The following is a 22,359-nucleotide window of genomic DNA, read 5'->3' on the forward strand; positions in this document are numbered from 1 at the left end:
GTTACGTCAGCAGCGACCCGCTAACTGGAACCTGGGACAAACTCTTGAGTGACGTTGTTAACCCTTTGTCACTGAGACATATCTCAACCTTCTTGAGAAAGCATCTGTCTCTTTACCTCCTCCCTCCTCCACCTTGAGAATAACATTCAGCCCCAAAATGCCTCACGGTGGCTCTGGGGTCAAGCAGCTCATCAAACAGTGACCATTTTCCCCGAGGAGTTTAACAATGCCCTGTAAACCATTAACCAGATTAAAAACATGAAATGTGTTACAAAGAAAGAAGGTTCCTTTCAAATGGCTATATGGACACGCTGTGCCAACGAAAGGAGAAAGATAGAAATGAAGATTGCAGATTAAAATCTTCTATGATGTCTGACGTGACTTGCTGAACTTGCTTTGCCCTACTACAAAGTTATCTCAAACTAGATACTGTACAGGTTACATACAAGAAAGTGTGTGCGTGCAGTTGCCATAATGCTGGTGGATAAGCGATCAGAGCTGGACTGCAGCGGGTTTTGGCATATATAGTGATTGTTGAGGCAAAACAAATCCACAAACTGGCCAACATTTGGGCGATCCCACGAGTGGCTCTGCAGGCTAAGGCAATGCTTTCACGGTGAAGGATTTTGGCCCAACACTGGGACTCAAGCCTGACTGTACAGATGGCTTGTGCGGGAAGGATGGCACGGTTCCTCTCTCCTCCGCGGATGTAATCTATGAACTGCGAGGGAGATGTTTGCATAGGGTTGCTGAACCCTGGTCCTGGAGAGCCAGTACAGAGAGTCCAAAACAATGGATTGACTGCCCTGCTCAAACGCACCTGATTCAACCAAACAGTTAATTCCCAGAGCAGGGCAAGTGGAAAATCCCAAAAGGGTGCATGTCCACAGCCCCTCAGGATCTAAGATGGACACTCCTGAGTTCTCCAACATTATCCCATTCCTTAAATTTAACTCAACTCAATATTTATGAGCCACTTTTCACAAGAGCCATTGTCACAAAGCAGCCTTACATAGAACTGGGTGCAAACCCCTATAAGGAAAAAGCAGTGAAAGGAACTAATACTCAAAAGAGGAACCTATTTCCCCAGGCCTGTATCAAATCATGGAATTACAGTAGAAAGAGTGCATGTTTAGAATGCAAATACAACGTGCAAGTTGTTGGTTTAAAAAGATACAGTGGAAAGAAACCTTTTTATATAATAACTAAATAGATATTTAATACAATCTGGCCATAGAATACTGGAGCAAGGTATGCATTAGCTTCCACCCTGGAAGGAATTCCAGCAAAGAGAATTGTCAACAACAAAGAGTGGAGGCAAAAGAGACATTGATAAGGAGCTTTAAAAGATCTCCAGAATGACCACACCCCACCGGAACTCTTCAGAGGGGGTTTAGAATATCCTTTGGCCTGAGGGTGCGTTGAACTAACCAAACAGCCATCAACTCAGGGCTATAAAACCTTTTCTTCCCTCTCTGTCGGCACACCGTCCTCCAGTGAATGTTTACCTGCTGAGAGGAGGAGGACAATGGCCACAGTCTGGTGGAGGATGGGAATGTTTGAGCATTCTTTACTCCAGGCCTGTTTCAACACACTATGGCATTTTGACCTGTGTGTGTTAAAGTTGCACCAGCTTGAGTCAGGTGCAATAGGATCCCAGGAGAAAAGACTCCAAGAAAGCAAACAAAATACAAGAGCCGTCTGCCACTGATCTTAGCAGAATTGAAATGCTATACAATAAGAAGTGAAACAGGGAGAAAGAAACTGGCAGGCCAAAAATAGAAAAGGAACTAAGACTTGTACGCTAAAACAGTTTGGTAATAGATGTGAAAACAAAAGGAAAACAGATCAATTGGGTGCATCTAGCGCTTAGTTCCCCATCGATCCACATCTAATGGAACAAGAGAAGAGGTCGTCTTTCTGTAATGTAGGAAGGCTGATGGCAGATCGTGACCAGGGCTACTTAGGAAAGGACGATATTTCCCCCAAAGGAAAGCCATGAGCTCCAAATGCATCCACAATGCCTGAAAGACGGCCAATGGGCTCCAGCGGCCCATCACGTACCGCTCTCCACAGCTAAATGGATCAGGTGCACTTAACCTTGTCTCCCCAAAGAGCTCTCGAGACTCTCATTCTCATTGCAAACACCCCACTTTCATGGCTGTTCTTCAAAGTACTCATCCCTCCAACAGACGCACACACACATAGTCACAAACTGATGTACCATCTCTTTTTTCCCCCTCTGTATTTCCTGTATGCCGCTAATAACAGGGCAGTCTTGAAAGTACAGCCTTGGAGATATCAAAGGCTGGAGAACTGCTGGGTTTCCTCTGTCTCAGCCTGTGCCCAGCTCCGGCACTTTGTAGTGCGAGGATCCTGTTTGAACACTGAGCTGAGACAGGACATCACAATGATGGTCGGGATGGTGGGTGTGAGGAGGGAGTACCAAGCTGAGCATAGAGAGTGATGGAAGGAGAAGTTTTTTTGGAAGTGAGGAGCCCATTATCAGCTAAGGCTGGATGTTAGAAGGGATCTCCCTGGGTCTTTGTGAGAGTTTTTCTCCCTCCTGCCTCTGCTGACTACACATACACAGCAGGACCTTCCTCCAATAATCCTGCAAGTGAGAGAGTTATCAATGCTGGGCCTTGTACAGTAAGCATGCAGTAAATGTGGTGCATCACTTCAAATATCAATGGATGCTTATGTAATTAACAATTATTTCTATAATCATTCAAACAAGCAGTCCTGGAGTTTCATTTCCCTGAACATATGGCTGAGCCGATGTGACCTAGTACGAGGATTGCCCTACACATTTTAGGATCAAGGCTGGGAACCGCTAGCTTAACCCATTGATTAAGGTTGATGGGATTTTTGTGAATTTGGATCTTTTCTATTTTCATTTGATATGGTTGGCTACAGTGCACCAAATTACACATGTGGGTGTTTTCTGATTGGTCAGGAATTTGACAAAGATGCATGACCAGCACTGACATAGAGAAAAGCATGCTGTAACACCTTATTTGATGTGGCCTCCTCAAACTCGTTCTTTAGTTCTGTCCATTTTGACAGATTTAAACACTCCACTCATACTCGGCTGTGTACCAAACATTGAACCATGGACCGCCAAATGTCTCAGTCCACTTCCAAGTGATTTTTGGTTCAGTTCACTGCTGGCGAGAACACATTTTTATGATGGTCTGCGCCAAATAAGTGAATCTGAATTCAGAGCATGCTTTTGCATAATCTGCCCGTTTTAACATTTGTCCTTTTTTTGGATCTCTGCCAGATTCCTGACCACAAAACCACTCACACATTTTTTTGGCCACTTTTAACTGTTGTAGTTGTAAAACCAACCTAACTAAATGAAAAAGTTACAATGTCACAAAAACCCCAAGCTTTGGTGCAAAACTCTAAACTCCTAAACTTCAATCTGTCAGCATGCATCATATGAACAGTCCAACCAAATAGGACAACAATAAAAATCAACCCTACGTTGACGAGTGCAGCCCTATTAAAGACAAAGATTGGGGTGTAGCGAGAGGCGGACAAGACTGGCGAGACACTCAGACAGAACTAATCCAGTATATTAGCTAAGTGTGTATTTAATGTGTGTGTATGTCTGCGTAGTATCAATCCTCCTGATCTCCTGCAGAGCTTTGATGATATCAAGATCAAAAGGTAGATGGGTTAAGACGAGCTGCCCTTCCTGTCAGAACCACATCAAACCTATCCACATCAACCTGAGATTTAAGTATAAGAGAAGCTGTCTCATGGCAAAATGCTTCTTTAAAGCCTACTGGCAGGTGCGTGATCTAGCCACAACTCAAGAACAAACTAGCACTTCCTAAAACCCTAATATCACGCTCTGTAAAATGTCTTACAAAGGATCCCGAGTGGACTTCCTCAGCCAGCCGTAAAGGTCCAAGCGCAAATCTTTTTAGTATCATTTAAGCTTATGGACATGTCAGCTGCGCTTTTCTAGTCATTCCAGTTATAACAAATGAATTTCGTAATCGCCTGTGAGCTTAAAATTGTAAACATACAAACCTGTGTAATTATAAGTGAACCCTAAAGCTACACTATGTATGTTTTAGGGATTTGGAGACCTCTCTGGTGGAAATGTGTAACTGCACAAAAACTCAAATTTGGTGAACTACATCATCGACTAGCAGCACCACATTTTACATGATTAGCATTTTTTTTCCTCCTGACTGAGTAACACTACTTCTTTTAATCTTAACAAAAAAGATCTTACATACTGCTGTTCTAATAAACTCATAAAAGTCAGAATTCAGTAGAGTTCACCACCTGGTGCTCTCAAAAGAAGGACGGAAAAGCACTAAAATGTGGCTGGTGCATAACAAATGGAACACAGGGTTACACCAAAGTGCCATATTGCGGTGTTGGATTAACACCAGCATGCTGTGGTTCTGCGGCAAGCCACCATTGGCAACCTGTGTACACCCGAGAGAGACGGAGAAAGATAGAGAGAGAAAAATAGAGAGAGAGATAGAGAGAGAGAGACAGAGAGAGATTGCCTCAGAGTCTGGGGCGAGATAGAGCCTCTACAGCTGAATGCCTCTCATTCCAGCCTAGGTCCCCCTCCTGCTCGCCATGCATGAATCACAGCTAATAAGAGAGCCAGGGGCCCTGAGCTACATGCTAAATCACGACCCTAAACCCCCCACAAAAAGCCTCCATCGGTCCCACCTGCAGCCATTCCATCAGAATTACCCCCCTGACTGTTACATGGTAATGCAGTTGGCATCCAATTCCAGTCCAGCACAGTTTGGTGATTTCCACGCTCAAACAAACACAGTAGCGTGTAAAAATGCATGATGCACTGATCCAGCAGTGATGATTTATATGCATATGTTAAGATTATAATGTTTTATAATAATATTCAAAGTATGCATTATTTGGGCGAAATAAAACTTCTGGCAGGTGTAAAAATGAAAAACGTATTGTTTTTATTGTTAGTATGCTGCAAAAATGATTTGTCAGTTCTACTATAAAATAATTTAATATTGTAACAAATAATTTAACCGGTTTAACTGATCTCAAATACTTTGACATCTGAAGCTGTGATGCAATTTGTTACATCTATATATTCTATATATACTACTAGGCCTGGAGGATATAACAGTAATAATGTATAATACAGAATTTAAAAATGTACTTAAAATGTTTATGGTAAATAAAAATGTTTACATCTCAAATTCTTATTCCATTCCGTCTGAATGGCCAAATAAACATATTTCACCCATTTATATATCAGAGGGGTCACTGACTGACGAGGTAGGAGCTCATCAATGGAAAGTAAGGATAGAAAGAGGTAAATAGGAAAAGCCTCGAAAAAACAAAGCACGACAGTGGTCAAAAACCAAACCCCCCCTCCCAACATATAACATACTTTATCTGTTACCAGCACAGTATGTATACCAGTAATATTTGGAGATGTTCTGAAGGTATAAAAAAGGGGATACAGTCCAAAGCTGCATGTACATGTATGACAGTACGTGATTTTAGACAGGCGGTCACCTACAGAACCTGCTAATTAACTGCTGACTTACTTCTGATGCATTTACGCAGGAAATCCACTAAACCAAGGGTCTCCCATCCGCAAAAGCTCAGTATGGCTGCAGATTTTCATTGCCAGAAAGCAGGTGCCCACCTGATCATCTCTTTGAAGACTGAGCCCGACTGCAGCCACATCAGCACTTTGCGGACATGACTGGACTCCCTGTGTTGCGCTACAGTTCGGCCCTTCAAACCTAGATGACCCTGCTGCATGGTCAGAACAGACCTTTAAGAGAAAACGTGCGCCTTCGAGTCAAGAAAGGGTCCTAAAACGGGTTTGGCTTTTATCTGGTGGCGCAGATGAAAGAGTGGGGTTTTCTTTGGAAGGCACCTAATGCCATAATAATTACTAATGCTGTGGGGGGTAGCCTGCGTGTGTGAGACATGGCGCCATGGTGGAGGTGGTGGTGGTGGTTGGGAGGTGGGGAGGATGGGGAGCGGGGTGCTATACGGGAGAAGAAATTAAAGAAAGGAAATGAGTGTGGGAAATAAGCCCCAAACAGACAAAGAGGGGAAGCGTGGTTTCCGAACGCCGCCTTCAACTCTGCACACAAACTGTCTCAGCGATTCTTTCCGCCGCTGTTCGTTCTACGGCCGTGATCACAAACGCAGCTCCCTGTTGAGGGATGGCCAGCGCCGTGGGCTCTGAGCTTTACAGTGTGAAACAAAAAGAGAACTCGGTCTGATCTGAGCTAAACAATCAAGCCTTCAAGTCTCTTCGTTAAACATACATGGCGCAAGGAAGATGAGGGCTGCCAAAAATAATTCAGTAATGATGAGTTGCTTAATTATGAAGAGTGGGCGAATTAAGTGTTATGAATGCAGAAGGCTTGCCACTGGAGCTGAGGGAACACATTTCAATAAAAAGAGATTCCAAATGCGTCAAGTCGACGGGGCAAATTGATCTACTGTGGCTCGCTTGCAAATGTGTGCGCTCATCTATACTGGTAAACAAGCTTTGGCAAATGAAAATACTTGTAACTGTACAATCTTTGCTACAATACTAAGCAGGACTACATTGTAGCTAATCGAAACAAGACTTATTTGAACAAAAACTGGGCTGTGTGCGCTACAGTTTCCAATTAGCACGAAACGGCTTGCCCCAACTATCAACAGTGGCTATAAAACAGAGCGTATCTGTGGGCGGAGCTTGGTCAGATCAATTAAAAGAGAGCTGTTTTAAAATATCTGCGTAAAGATGTAAAGTCATTCAGGGTGGTTTGATGTGAAACGGTTTTGACGTCTGAAGAATTTAATGCCTCTAAAAGCTCCCTCACAGAAAATAACTGCAAAAAAACATCGTAAAACCCAGAGATGTGCATGCAGGCCAAAGTAGTCCTGAACATATCATCATCAGATTTCTGCAGTTATCCTATTTTTCAAATGGTCATGTAAACACCATACTCCGATCTAGAAATGTGATTAAAAAATTTGGATTTCTCAGTCTGCGCACGCGCAAGAACAGATGTTGGATGTCACGAGATGGCAGCAAAACACTTTTGGAGCAGCGCTGAAACCAAAAACGAAATAAAGGATTTAAATATACTTCATCTCCTACTATTTTCAGATAAAGTGGTGCAGTGTTTAAAAAATGCACGAAGTTTAAGTTTACGTTACTGTATGATTACGTCATGTCTTCTTCTGTGAGCTTATTGGTGGGATGCAAAGCAGGAAATTATTGTCTGACTCATGTAGACCCAGAGTTTCCCATTATTTGATTATTCAACTGCATGTAAATCAGCTGATCGGATTACTGATAAAATATTCTGCAGTTATTGGATCATTAAGTGCACGTAAACGGCTATACTTGCGTTGTGGTGAATGGAACCACACTGAATGCGAGTCAGCAACTTTCTCTACACTGAACCACATCTGGATTTTATGTCTCAGTCGTTGAATTATGCAGAACTTTGGAAAAATCAGTGGAACGCACTCCTTAAAATGACTGCAGAAACGAAATACTCAAAACAGTTCACTTACTTCAACCACTTGTCCTGAATATAAGTGCTCATGCACTCACATAGACGGGTAGCGAGGTTGAGTGTGTGTGAAGCTGTGTGTAATATTACTACAGTTGGGTGTAAAGTGTTGAGAGTGTTAATACAAGTGGGTGTGATGTAATAGTAATAGAGAGCACAGATAACATAGTGGAGAGCGAGAGAATGGGAGAGTGGGGGAGAGAGAGAGATGTGTGGAGATGTGGTGCAGGTTGAGAGGGTGAAAAACAGAGGAAGCGGAAGCAGAGCAGTAGATCAGATACAACCAGAAGGGGAAAGTTTGTAGACGTTTGCTATGAAATCCCAGGTGGTGGCTAAAGTGTTGCTAAGCCACTGTCCCTCAGGGGTTGCTAGGCCACTGCAGTGGTATCTCAGGTGGTTGCCCAGGTGTTGCTTGGTTATTGCTTTGTTATTCCAGGTGCTTTGCCTTTGCTATGGTATCCCAGGTGGTTGCTAATATGTGAGTATATATGTGCTAGTATGTATGAGTCTGTATGCCATGTCTATGAGGGGCAAAGCGAGAAATGTCCTTTGCTGTTTTTGTTGCTAGGCCATTGCATTGGCAATTGGCTATTACAATGTTATCCCAGGTGGTTGCTAACGTGTTGCTTGACTATTGCTATGAAATCCCACCAAAATGGTGGCAGAGTGACTGTGACGTCAGTTGGACTCATTTGAACATTGAGGCATTCTACAATGCTTTTCAAATGAGGCAGCCATTTATAACAGACCTCATTCACAAATATCAGATTCATAGACCTAACCAACTGGCATAAATGGACCTCAGGGGACAAAAGAAAACACATTTTAACACATATATCGTGCAGCCATACCACGGACAAAAATACAAAAAAGGAAAAGGGTAGAGCTGATCTAGTGGGTGGGGGGGTGGCGGAGGGGCCAGGTGATCTCACAGCAGCAGGGAGCGGCCACGGAGACCGAGAAAAGAGAGCAAGACAAAGATTGCACAGCGAGAGAGAGTCTCTGTAATCAACTGAAATGGTTTTAATAAGCCAAGCCCATCCAATTTAGCGTGTCTCACTTTTTTGGCCATTTTTCCTAGACTGGCATTAAGTCCAGGTCCACATTAAAAAGAATTATTAATGGTGCATCACTACTGTCATTGCAGTTCAGTCTAAGTCTACATTAAATCCAGGTACAGCAAACTGGCATATGTTTTGCTTGTGCATATCAGAAAAAAAGAAGTATGAAGCCCATCAACATCACCATTTAACCTCCATCTAAAACACTTGCTCCAGCAGATCCAGCTGTTCGCAACAGACTGACGAGTTTGGTCAAGTGGAGCAGATCAGCGTCCGGACTGGACCGATAGTTTGAATCTTAGTGGTCATTCACCGCTTAACTACGCCACCCCCCCCCCCCTCCCCCCCCTCTCTCTCGCTCTCTCTCTCTCTCAGGGAGCTTTTCTTATTCATATTGCCAATATGGCCAAAGTCGTACAAAATGACAACCAATATTCAATATTACTACTAATAAAACATGCAAAAACACACACACACACACACATATATATATATATGTGTGTGTGTGTGTGTATGCATATATGATTTGTTCATTGTCCCATTATAAGTGGCAAACAAGCACTAGGTGAGTTAGATAATGCCTCTTCTCTACACCTCCCTCTTTCACTTTCTTTCCACACAACTTTCTTCTCTCTCTACATCTTTTCCTTTTTCGTTCTGTCGTCTTTTTCTTTCGCTACACCTCCCTCTTTCTTTCTTCACATTCCTTTTCATCTCTCTACACACCTTTCTCCATCTTTACATCTTTTCCCCTCTTTCTTTCTTTCTCCTCTTATCTGCATCTCCTTCACTTTCTATACTTCTTTGTCTTTTTCGTTTCTCTCTCTCCCTCTCTCTCTTTCTCCACACCACCCTTTTTCCTTCTTCACGGCTTTTTCATCTCTCCTCTTCCTTCCTCCCTTTCACTCTCCTCACCTCTAACTATTCTGGCTCTCTCTCTCTTTCTTCTCTTTTTCTCTTAAATCACTTCTCTCTTCCTCTCGTCTCTCCTTCTCTTTCTTCTTCTCTCTTCCTCTGGCTTCTCTTTATCTCTAATCTCCGCCGCGAGCTTTTCTGAAACGCAGAACGCCGGACCGCTTCATGCAGCGCGCGCACACGCATGCACCTATACACCGTACACGCGCACACGCACGCGCTGCCCGGACTCTCCGTGTCCGCAGTGACGGTGAACCGCCGCCAGCCTGACACCACAGTTTCCCCAGAAAGGCCTGTTTTGAGGTAAACTCCGCTGTTATTTCGTTACTTTGGGGGTTTGTGGAATAATGTCGCCTCGGGCTACTTAACACGAGGTGCTTCATCTTCTGTGAGGAACAGGTTGTGGCGCCAAAAGAAAAACACAAACAAAACCGCTAAAAAAGGACTAGCGAGCAAAAAGCGTTATCTTTAAAGTGTAAAATAGGCAAAAAGGTAAAAAAAAGACTGAAAATGTGAACAACCACTCTTAACATCGCACAGCAAAGCCGAAAAGTCGTGTTTTATGCCCAGCAAACTGCTGTTCTTACCTCCCAGTGACAGAAACAGCAAACACAAACTCCTCAGCGAGCTTCCTGCCATGGCTGCTCCTCTCAAAGTTGTCCGGTTTCTTGTCGCTTCGACTTTCTTGCTCGGTGCAGCGGCTCTTCAGTCCGTCTCGGGTGGGTGAAGACTCCCTTCAGCCTCTCACACACTCTCTCCCTCTGAACACACACGCAGCAGCGCCGTTTTAGACTCCCCCTCCTGTTTCTCTCCCTCTCTGTAGCTGTAGTTCTCTCTCTCTCTCTCCCTCTCTCCCTCTCTCCCTCTCTCTCTCTCTCTCTCTCTGTGTGTGTCTGAGAAATCTGATGAGGGCGGCAGTAGCTTTGGTTGATATATTTGCACAAAAGGTGACCCTCCCCCTTTTAGCTAAGCCACACTGTTAGAATGTTGCTCCACTAACATATGAACTCTTTCAAACCAAACACTGTAAACATAGTTAATTACACGGCATGCAAACATTTTCCCTTGAAAAAGTAAAGTTACTTGACAGGTTCAAGCTTAAACGACTGTGTATTTGAGTCAGGCCAGGAGTCGGCAAGCAAAATGTGATAAAGAGCTGTTTGGTCCTTTCGGTAAAAATCCAACCACTTTGGGAGCCACAACATTTATTGTAAATATGTCTCAGTATGGGCTAATGCACTAGTGTAGGCTAAAAAAAGCTCCAGCAGGAAACTTAAGTAGAGTCGTTTCTGTTTATTTACAGCATTTGGCTGACGCTCTTATCCAGAGCGACTTTCAATTTGATTATTTTTACATAGGTAGGCCAAGGCGGTGTTAGGAGTCTTGCCCAAGGACTCTTATTGGTATAGTGTAGGGAGCTTACCCAGGTGGGGATTGAACCCCAGTTTACAGTGTAGAAAGCAGAGGTGTTAACCACTACACTAACCAACCACATGTTTATGAGGCTGAAGTCAGCTTCTCATTCGCCAGTTTCTTGTTCTAATTTTCCCGTTCCACCTTAAAAGGTGCGTGAGGCACCAGAATGTAACTGCTGCACCATTTGAGGTGGAACAAAAAAATTTCAACCGAGAAGCTGGAAAACAAGAAGCTGACCTTGGCCTCGCGACTTTTTAGTGTTTGATAGTTTCTTGTTGCAGATTAACTGTATCCGCAAACCAGCTGAAGTGATTATAAATGTAAATAAGTCAGTTTGTCTCCAAATTAGGTTTGTCTTTAATCTCTCTCTTTGCTGTTCCATTAGCTACTAGCTCAGCGAGGTGTCTGCATTGCTATGGTGACCAGCAGTCTGCGTGCCAGGTGAATTAGCGGTTATACATAATACAACTCCACCGTTTTAGGCTGTTAACACTGTGTTGAACGATCAGCAGAGCTTTATTTTACTGCAAGGGAGGATTTTTTTTAATAATTCTGCTGTGGAGCCCCAACAGGGCAGTAAAAGAGCTGTAAAATAATGCATGCTGGGTATTGTAGTGAGGGAACACTGATGGATGAAAAGACAAAAATGATGCAAAATCGTAAAGTCTGTCAAACTGATGAGGCTGAGGGATGTAATGCTGAGATACAGGATACTGCATAACTAGTTTTAGGCCATAATTTCGCTTCAGGTAATAACAATAGCCCCCAATGTGTGTACAACCCTATTACCAAAACTTAATTGCCCTGTCAGAACGCTGCCTTTCTCATGGCCACACTGTTACTATCTGATTGTCTTGTGACTTTTTGTTTACCTTTTCCTTCAGGATGGTTTTGGTGGCACTTTAGGTCTTAATCTAACACTGCATGTGTAAACTCAATTTAAACAGTTTATATGATGTAAAACTGAATGTTCTTCACCTTTTTTTAAATAAAAGGATTGTTAACATTGTTAAAGATTCAAAATGTACGGTTCACTCCCCAGACCTTGCAGGCGCTCCTGAACTGAGTAGTCATGAAGAACACAGAAAAACCTGGACCAGGTGTGTTGGGAAAAGGGAGAAACCTGGACTGTCTAAGGGAGCCCAGAAAAAGTATCTGAAAAGCACTGGCTTAAATATTTTTTATAATCACAATAAAAGTTGTAAAAAACATTTAAATATTAACATTTTCAATGTCGCTGTAGATTATTACTTTGCAACAGTGAATTGGCTTATTGTTTAGAGTGCAGACTGGTAAACTTGTGAAATAATAGCTATTATTATTACTGAAGGTCATTTATGAACATTTGAGGACCCCATTTAACACAATCATATTGCATTGGACATAAGAATGAAAGTAAAGTCTGTCTACATTTGAGCACAGCAGCTGTCCTTTACATTATGTAAATCTTGTTTGATGAATGGACCAAAAGAGATGGTCCAAAACTACTTGGAATAAAATCTCTTCACATTAACTTAGATTAAACATTAAGAACTCAGTTGTCTTCTCCTCTAATGTTACCATGTAGGAGAGACCTTTTTTAGTATTATTTTTTGGACAGTGACAATACATAAAATAAATGATTAATAAATAAACACATGCTTGTAAAGGCCCTAAGTGACTGTTTGAACAGCTTACAGATAGAAACAGCCCTCATCATCTTCTTCTTATTATTATTCTTATTATTAATAAACCTTTGATATACTACATAAACATGGTGAATTATGTCAAACATAATTTTCATTCCCCAGTGCATATTTGGAAAGTAATCTGTGAAAACAACCTGTTTTTGAATGCATCATATTTGTGATATCACAACCATTCATGAAGAAGCTATAAGGAGTGTTGTTACTGCAGAGACATTAGGAAAAATTAGAATAGAAGGTGTGGCAAAAACATTTAAATGTGCTGCAAGTGCATCACTGCAGCCATGAGCGTGAAATCTGTCATTTACTCAGGGTTGTTTCTGAACACTAAGTGACCTCCTACTTTGGGAGCCCCAGTCTTACCCAGTCACATTATGTTGATGCAAGTTCAGTTTGAGGTTATATTGCCCACCCCTAGGCTCTCTTCAGACATTTCATGTGCAAAGTATTTTTCAGGGATTCCTCTGAAGGTGGAAGACCTGCTGCGGAGTCCCTCAAAGTGCGTCAGTCAGAGTGTGACAGCATAATTTGGACTTGGCCAACAGCAGTGTGGATCTGTTTTTCTCTCTCTCTCTCTCTCTCTCTCTCTCTCTCTCTCTCTCTCTCTCTCTCTCTCTCTCTCTCTCAAATAATAGTAGTCTCTCATTGAGGGTTTGAAGCAAGAATTCCTGGGATAACTGGACCAAAACAGCTGCTGTCTTTTCTGTTCTTTTCTTTTTTTTAGACAGCAAGAGACTTCACTATCAGCACAGATAAGAGGAGAGGCACAGTGAGAATGGAGGAGAGAGAAGAAGAAGCACTGAGAGAGAGAAGAAAGAGATTACAGGAGTGGAGTAGTCTTCTACTCTTTTATCTGGCATACACTTCAAGGGTTATTTCAAGTAAGGGGGCAATACAGCATACTGTATGCTTATACATAGAGTATGATATTCAGCTGGGTGATTACTTTAGCCACCTAGTGCTATTCCTGGACCATGACAGCACAGCAAAAGCTCCACTCATCACATAACAACATCTTGGACTCATTTACCCACCACCATGGCAAATACATACAGAGACACCTCACATGTAACTATGTAGGCTTAGAAACCTCTAAGAAACTTCAATTTTGTATGTAATATATTTCTAAAGGGCCCATTACATATCATGGGCTTTCCTAAAATAAAGGTTGGATGTACTACATAGACATTGAAAACAGACATGAACGCAAATTTCAAATATATAGTTCACTTCCTATTCTGTACATTCCTTATATGGAAAGAAGTCAGCCAAAAATAAGTTTTGAATTCATTATGGTAATGATATCCCAAACATGAACACCTTCTCATAGCCCAGTCAAACTTCTATGGTGAAGAGTCTCTCTGTTTGCAGCCCAGTCAAACTCCACCACCACTGTGAAAAGTATCCTAGCACGCATCGGTCTGACTCCACTACTGTGGTAAAAAGTATCCTGACTAGCGACCAAGTTAAATTCTGCCAGTCTGGTAAAAAGGATCCTAGCATGCAGCCCAGTCAAACTCCACTTCTGCAGTGAAAAGTATCCCAGATTGTGGCAGAGACCCCACTACCATCATGAAAAATATCCTGGCTCACAGCCCAGTCAAACTCTTCTGTCACAGTGAGAAGTATCCCAGTTTGTGGCCCAGTCAAACTCCACTACCATCATGAAAAGTATCCCAGCTTGTGGCCCAGTCAAACTCTCTTTGGCAGTTAAAAAATTCAAACTCCACTACCACGGTGAAAGGTATCCTAGCTCTATGGCCCATTTAAACTGCACTTCTGCAGTGAAAAGTATCCAAGATTGTGGCCTAGACTCAGCTACCATCATGAGAAATATCTCGGCTCATGGCCCAGTCAAACTGCTATTGCAGTGAAAAGTATGCCAGCTTGTGGCCCAGTCAAACCCCTTGACAGTGAAAAAAAAATAGGCCTCAGCCCATTCAAACTCTACTACCACGGTGAAAAGTATCCCAGTCAGAAGTCTTTCAGCCAATTCACAGGTGAAGATAGAAATCTCCCAGGCCAGCAGGGAAGGTTGAAAACAAATCAAATCACTACCATATCACAAACAATACAAACCAAATAAACACAAACCCAATGTAAACTGTCGGCTAAACTGTGCTCAGCATTTTTATATTGGACAAACACAAAAATGCATGCTCACAAACAAAAAATGATCAATGGCCTATTCTGTGGGATAGGTACATTGGAAAACGGTCATGTATGGTCATGTATTGTTTTATTTTTTCCTCAAAAAACACTCAATACAGTGCTTGCAGATAAAGAAATGTTCCACAAACATAGTAAGCAACAGCACCAATGATTCAACAATTTAGCTGAAGCAATGTCTCACCAACATTCAAATGCTGATTTGTTTGGTCTAGAGTCAAGATAAGGCAGGCTGTATGGGGAGTTCTACAAACACACTCTTTGGCCACAAGTGCAGGTAGCATAAGATTGCAGAGCATATTTTTCGTAGTAGTCTGGGCCAAGGGAAGGAGAACATTCTGGTAATCTAAGCCTACTTGCTGACCTTCTCTGTAGCTACAGCTTGCTACCTCGACGCAGCAGAGGGTTTATGACCCTAATACTGACCTGTTTTGTGCAACTAATAAGAGTTTAATTGGTAAGGTTTGGAATGTATGAACAGTGTGCATTAAAATAAAGCAAAAGCGTGCACTACAGTGATGTAACCAAAGTTAAAGGGTGTTAGCACAGTTAGGCACAGTACAATACAGATCAAGGCCGCCTTAATTATGGTACAATCCGTGTAACACATGACCTGGAGTGAGTTATTGTTTTTACAAAACACATACTAAATACAATATGGTGGCATACAATGTTCAGTGTGTAATTTTATGTATACTATTATTAAAAACATAAAGATTAAAGTTTATTTCTAAATAGCTTGGTGGATTAATAATTAATATAGAATTCTATATATGTATGCTCCTATGTCTGAGTATATAAAGTATTTTAAACAAGCAAAATTTAGCCAGTCAAATTTTAGAACAGAAGTATGTATTATAAAGTTCAGTGGTAGGTTTCCCAAAATAATGTTGGATCTTATTATTAATAAGTGAGCTAAAAGGTTTTTCAACAGTAAGTGTTCCCTCGGTTTGGGCCACCCTGGCCAAATTACATTATTATTTTGATATTTTTTGAAGTGAAAAGAAGTAAGCATTCACATTTCCTCCAAAAGATAACAGACAATTACTGTACATTTGATTCCCTTAAAAATATATGGCTAGATGGAAGAATGGATTCGGGTAAATAGCAAATTCTGGAAGCATAGCTGACAGCCAACAAATGGGAGCTGAAAAGAGGCTGACTTCTTTAGCAGGACAGTAATCCAAAACATACCTCAAAATCCACCATGAACTACTAACAAAAAGGGAGACCAACTCCATATTAATGCCCATGTTTCTATAAAAAATGTGTGTATATATATATATATATATATATATATATATATATATATGTGTGTGTGTGTGTGTGTGTGTGTGTGTGTGTGTGTGTGTGTGTGTTATGTGTACAAAAATATTGCATATCACTATCGGCCCATGATTACCAAATCAGTGCTTTCATAATTATTTCACGATGCGAGTTCCAATAGGAGTCGGATTCGATTTGATCTGCTCCGTATCCTAGCTTCTTCTTTCACAAATTGGGAATGCCAGAGTCTGAAGCTCAGTCAAATGAGACACTGATAAAGCTGTGAAAGACAGAATGATGAAAAGAGGGCCATAAGTAAAGGCGAAGGCTTTGATTCTGGGCGAGAGTGTGTTAACATGGAGCCTCAGGGAACAAAAATGCGCACGAGAGGAGAAGAAAGCGAGACCTCGAATGACAAATTGGGGGTTAAGAGAGAGAAAAAGATGAACAGTCTGGCAGACAGGGGAACAAAGAGACCTTGGACAGAGCTTTGTAATAATATCCTAAGTTGAATTTGTGTTTGGTATCACATTTGTGGCAATCACAGACTTTTTAAGCACACGCATATACACTTTTCGTATAGTTCGATTCACCTATGCCCTTCCATTTTATCCTGAGTGGTTTTCCTGCAATTACTCCTGGCTTACAGTGGGCATACTGTAATGGGAAATCACTTAAGCACTCTTCCAGGCAGGGAGATAGAAAATGACTCATTTAAATGTAATCTCTCACAAATGCGCCTTACGAACTCTTTATAATGACTCATTTTCACTCACTTTTCATAGACAAGCATCACAACAGCAGACACATTAGAAGGGGAAAAAAGCAAAAATTGCAAACGGATGCAACTTACAGTAGAGCGAGAGACTGAAATAGACATGGAAATCATCCTAAATTGTTGGCCAAAAATATGCTTTTATAAAAAAGTGTCTCAGATCAGTGGCTGGTATGAAAAAATCTTAAAACTGCTAGAGCTGGATTAGGTATTAGAAGAGATTTTCTAATGTAATTTGTTCGAGGTTTGACTGGCTAATTTACCCAAATTCCCACAAATAACCTGAAAGGTCACAACTCACATGTTTACATAAGCATTATATATTGCTGTGACTGTTATAATATACATTGTTCTGAGTTAAGCCAATTACAGAATCTCTACAATTATTAGTGTCAGACTGTACAAATTTGCTGCAGATTCATACTGGTTGTACAGCAATTATAACAGTTTTATAACAATTATTTACAGTCAGACTAAAAACTAAATGCACTGCACATTCATACTGGATTAAATTCACTCCACAGTTATTACTGTCAGAAATGTAACACTACACGTAGCGTAGATTCATAATGGATTAAAATCATTCCATAATTACTCCATAATTATTACTGTCACACAACAAAAACTACATACACTGCAGATTCATACTGGATTAAAATCACTCCTCAGTTATTACTGTCAGACTGTAAAAACAGACACACTGTAGATTCATACTGGATTAAAGTCACTCCACAATTATTATTGCCAGACTGTAAAAACTACACACACTGTAGATTCATACTGGATTAAAATCACAGATCTGTTCAGTAGTGATCTTTAAACATCAGTGTTCTTTAAACTAATCTCTATCTGCCTTGTCTGAATCACATTTTTGGTTTCCAGGGTTAATTTTAACACTGCTTAATTTCTGTGCACTTAGAAAAATACACAAAACTTGTTAACTCACAAAGCAGCCAATGGGCAGCTGCTGAATTCATACTAAATTATATACCTTGCACTGGCAAATTGTAAACTAAAGCTATTAGAATATAGATGAAACAGGATGAGACAAACATGAAACAGTATTGTAAGAAAATTGTTCCTATGAAGTTTTATTCAAGCGGCACAGTAAAAAAGTAGTTCTAGACACTTTCATGTTTACTAACCTGTGCTAGTAATGTATTACCAAAAAATCTTGAGATTATTGATTAGGTTAATTACATCTTCATTATTAGTAAAAATGTGTTAATATCCATACAGTTCTCGACAGTGCGCTACAGGTGCAGCCTGTAGAGATGCAATGGAAGATAGATAGATAGATAGATAGATAGATAGATAGATAGATAGATAGATAGATAGATAGATAGATAGATAGATAGATAGATAGAAAGAGGGAAATTGCAGTGTTTCAGTAGCAAGACATATAATTACACGTAAGCTTACATAAACTATGCAGAAAAATACTAAATAGAAATACATCTTGACATAAGGTAAAGTACAAGAGAAATAAAATAAAGTATAAAAGTATATCTATTTACAAATTCACATGGCATATGAAACAGATTCACTGTATTTACGTAGCAGGCACTGATTGGTATGAGGTAGTCTAACAGCACTTATTAAAGACATGACTTTGAGTTGCATCAATATTGTAGTGTAAAGTGCATAGTGAAAAGTGTCATTAGAGTAAGAGTTATAATATGTTGCACAGTGTGTATTAATCAAAGAGGAGATACAATGATGTGGTTCATCCCAGTTCAGACAGCTGGAGATCAGTACCTTCTCTGCAGTAAGGAGAATTCTTGTAGAGCCTTAAAGCAGTAGGTAAGAAAGATCTCACATGGCGCTCTTTAACACAGTAACAGACGGCAAATTAGGGGAGTACTCTTCTAACTTTCCCAGGAAAACTAATCCAGTCTGAATAGGGTAGATTAGATGTGGCCACACAGGTTTAATAGATTTTATCAGCGAAAGGCGCTTCACTAGAACACCAGCCACTCTCACTCTCCACAACATCCAGTCATAACAGTTCCTGTGTGTGGCGTCTATGCTGCGGCATTCCACCACAAGCTATTTGCATATTTGTGCCTTCTATAGCAGCATGCCACGTGGGCGAGGATTCTGACATTTCCCTGCTCTTCTTCACCAAGCACAAACAATAGGCTCTATCATCCCTCTGCCCACCGCCAGCCCCCACTCAAGCCCCCAAAGAAACTCACCACATACACTCTGTGGCTGGATGGGTGTGAGCTGGAGGCTGAGGTCAAGAGAGTGGGCTCGGGTTTTAAGGAGCTCTTTCAGTCACTCATTGAGTTTCAATGTAGTTGACGTCTCGAGTCAGGAAGCGGAATGGACAAGAAACATGACTATAAATCTAAGGAAATGCTAATCTCCAACTGCTAATCTGTGAGCTAATGCTAATTTCCAAATATTGATTGTACCCTTCATAACACCTCGTGCTAAATCTGGAGCTAAGAACTAGTTCGTTAGCGTTGCACAGCGATTTCATTCAATCTGAGAAAATCTGCAGAACTGTTTGTGAAGCTAACAGTATACATCCTGAATGTGTTGTGGATGTGACAAGCAACCACTTGCAAAAATAATGACATCTTTTAGCCAATCACAATAATCATGAGTGCTACTCCCGTCAAATGGGACAGAAAACGACAAACAAACCTGTACTGAGAATGGCAGTGGCAACATATTAGTGAGGATTACTAATCTAATAGATGTGAAAATGAGCTTCACAGGAATGTTTCCTCTGAAGTGAACTAATCTCAATCTGGACCACTCACTGTACTTGACAATAAATAGTGTTAAAGAACAACAGTAAGTTTAGATAAAAAAGTACAGCAACTCATTTGAGACTAAAACATTAGGTGTACATAATAAACACACTCAAAATAAATAAAAATTCAGAAAAAAATATTCAGAAGTTGGATATTTACAGGGATTATTTTACACTCAATTTAAAAACAAGGCTTTAACAGAGATAGTATTAAGCTAAATATGAATAGATACACTTTATAGGGTACTGTCTATTGGGAGAGAGCTGTCCCATAACCCCTGAATCAAGTTGTAAAAATAATGCTTATTTTTTTTGTAGTCATTTCAATGTTGTTGTTGTTTTGTTTATTTTCTTTTAAAGTGAAGATGAAAGATTTTGACTTATCATGAGTTAAAATTTTTAATACAAAATGCTGACCCACAATTTCGTGTCACTATCAAAACACAGAGAGTTTTAGTCCATAGATGGAGCCTTATTTTAGCCATGCCCCTGCATTTTAGAGCAGGAAATGACACTGCATCCCTGTCCCTCATGGCCACATGGTGAACAGTTGGATCCCACTGTTTTGTGTCTCAGTGTCTGAAAATCAGTGTGGAACACTGAGAAATGTCACGACCGAAACACAGATTTTCTGCAGTTAAGTAAACTTTTTTGTGTTTTAATGAAAAATATTACGATTTTATGTGTGCAGCTGTTCAAAGCTGTGTCATGCACTGGCTAGTGTTTTTAAGTTTTGCTCAAAGTTAGCTAAAATTGTCACTACCGATTTGGTAATGTTTTTTTAGCATTTAGCATTGCAATAAATAGCTCCAGCTTTGGTCTTAGCTTTAGTGCTTGTTTATCTGAAGGGGCAGCTTCTATTACTTAATCCTCCTCCTTTCTTTTAAACATTAAAATCTCATGCTTTAGCTTGCAGTGGCTAAAGTATTACCCTGTTGTTACCTTAAAAAAAATAGGCCTACATTCAGTTTTTGCCTATTCACAAATGCTCTGAACGGTTTATTATTAAATAATAAAATCTTTTGGTCTGTTAGCACAAGCGCTACAGATACTACTATGCAAGCTATACAGCAGTTTGATGGACATAGCATCAGCAACTACACTGTAAAAATGTTTTTTCAGTTCAACTTAAAAAAATGTAGGTTGCAGAGTGAGCATCTAAATGAGCACCAAACCATCGTAAACCAGCATAAACCATAAAGTACTTTTTTGAGTTGAATAAAACATAAAAAATAGTTTGATTTCTTATTACAGGATGAAGTAATTAAAGTTTTGAGGGTTGAACTGACAAATCTGTTTTTACAGTGTAAAGCTGGTGAGTCATCAGAATTTCGCAAATGGTCAGTTGACACAAGAGAGAAACAGGAAGAGGGAAACTTTCTGTCTCATTGTGTTTGCTGAACTATGGACTAGTGCTGTATAGGGGTCTTGAGGCAAGGGTTTAAAATTGGCAAGTTGAATCACAGAAGGTGATGTTTGCCATCAGCTTCCTTAAATTCCCTCTAGCCGTGTCTTATACCTAAGCACGCTCCTCTTCAGTGTTCACTCATGCATACTGGACACATCACAGCTTACTGACATAAGCAACGTGGCTTTGAATCTTATGTTTAAAAATGTTTAATTTAAATTTAGACTTCATTACAAAATCTGGTGCTACGACATCTCACCACTCACTGCTGTTTCTGCCCTTTTTTAATTTGTTTTGAGCTATGTGTGAAGGACTGTGGGAGATTGAAGGTCTTGAAGGATGTACCAGCTGCGTTCTTCCATTTCACAAAAACGAAGCATATATTTCTTGGCCGTAGTCGAAGGATCCTACAAAACGGATGTATACTTAGCTTTGAGGCAGGGCTTGTGTGTTAAAAAGCAGTGATGTGGCTTTAATCTCATTTGAATCATGCTAAATCTGCACCTAAGGCATTAATGAATACATGAGAGTTGGGTACTTTTTCAGTAATTTTACAGAAGTGGCAAACAGCACAAGGCACTGCTAATAAAAGAGCATCATTGCTGGTGTTTTGGATGCTGGTATTCTGATCAACCAGAATGACCATACTGGGTGAACAGCTAAACCAGCACCAGAGCAGCACTAGATCAGCACAAACCAGCATAATCCAGCGTAGTCCAGCATGGAATTCAATTTAGCTGCTAAACTGTGTTTGCTAATCTAGCTAACTAGTTAGTGCTAGTTCCCTGAGTTATTAAGGTATTAAATCTAGCAGAAGCACAAATAATAACACTTCTAACCAACATTCTGAAATTCACCATGTCTGTATGGTTGTACACTTCATAACACTTCCCTCGAGGTACTCTAAATCTAGACCTAAGAACAAATTAGCTTTAGCAATTAGCTATTCAATCTAAAGACATCCACAGAAGTATCTGTGGATGCTAGCAGCTGCGTAATACTTATTATGAAACTGTCTTACATTTACTTAATGCTTCAGTGAAAGTGTACATATGGACACATGGAAGTTCAATATACAGCAAATATATTGCTGCTGTCGGAACAAAACCTTGTATCTCCATTTTTATCATTTTTCAGTTTTTGTCATAATTTGAAAATGCCTGTTGCCCTTTACATTATGCGTTACTTTCATGATGAATGGACCAAAATAAATGGCCCACAATTACAAGGGAAAATGTTAAAAGTAAGTTTTTTGGTCCTCCTGTAAAGTTACAATTTTGAGATACATGGTTTTGTTCCAACAACAGCAATATGCAGTATATTTGCATATAGCATTAA

General features: G+C 40.5%; 1 protein-coding gene and 1 long non-coding RNA gene across 5 annotated transcripts in view; one reads left to right on the plus strand and one right to left on the minus strand.

Moving 5' to 3' along the window:
* bcam (basal cell adhesion molecule (Lutheran blood group)) overlaps positions 1-10,411 on the minus strand; it is an 85,758-nt gene extending 75,347 nt beyond the window's left edge. For 3 of the 4 annotated variants that reach the window (XM_017702042.2, XM_017702041.2, XM_017702039.2), the window contains exon 1: positions 10,123-10,411. In XM_017702042.2, the coding sequence (XP_017557531.1) occupies positions 10,123-10,174 (52 nt within the window). In that variant the 5' untranslated portion in view covers positions 10,175-10,411. The remainder of the gene's footprint in view (positions 1-10,122) is intronic. The other variant, XM_017702040.2, reaches the window with a different exon arrangement.
* On the plus strand, positions 9,590-13,820 carry LOC108429951. Its single transcript, XR_001858048.2, has 3 exons — positions 9,590-9,838; positions 11,994-12,051; positions 13,361-13,820. It is a non-coding gene; the product is annotated as an uncharacterized LOC108429951 (long non-coding RNA).
* The last annotated feature ends 8,539 nt before the right edge of the window (positions 13,821-22,359 follow it).

The sequence above is a fragment of the Pygocentrus nattereri genome, chromosome 3 (genome assembly GCF_015220715.1).
Source record: "Pygocentrus nattereri isolate fPygNat1 chromosome 3, fPygNat1.pri, whole genome shotgun sequence".
NCBI classification, from domain to species: domain Eukaryota; kingdom Metazoa; phylum Chordata; class Actinopteri; order Characiformes; family Serrasalmidae; genus Pygocentrus; species Pygocentrus nattereri.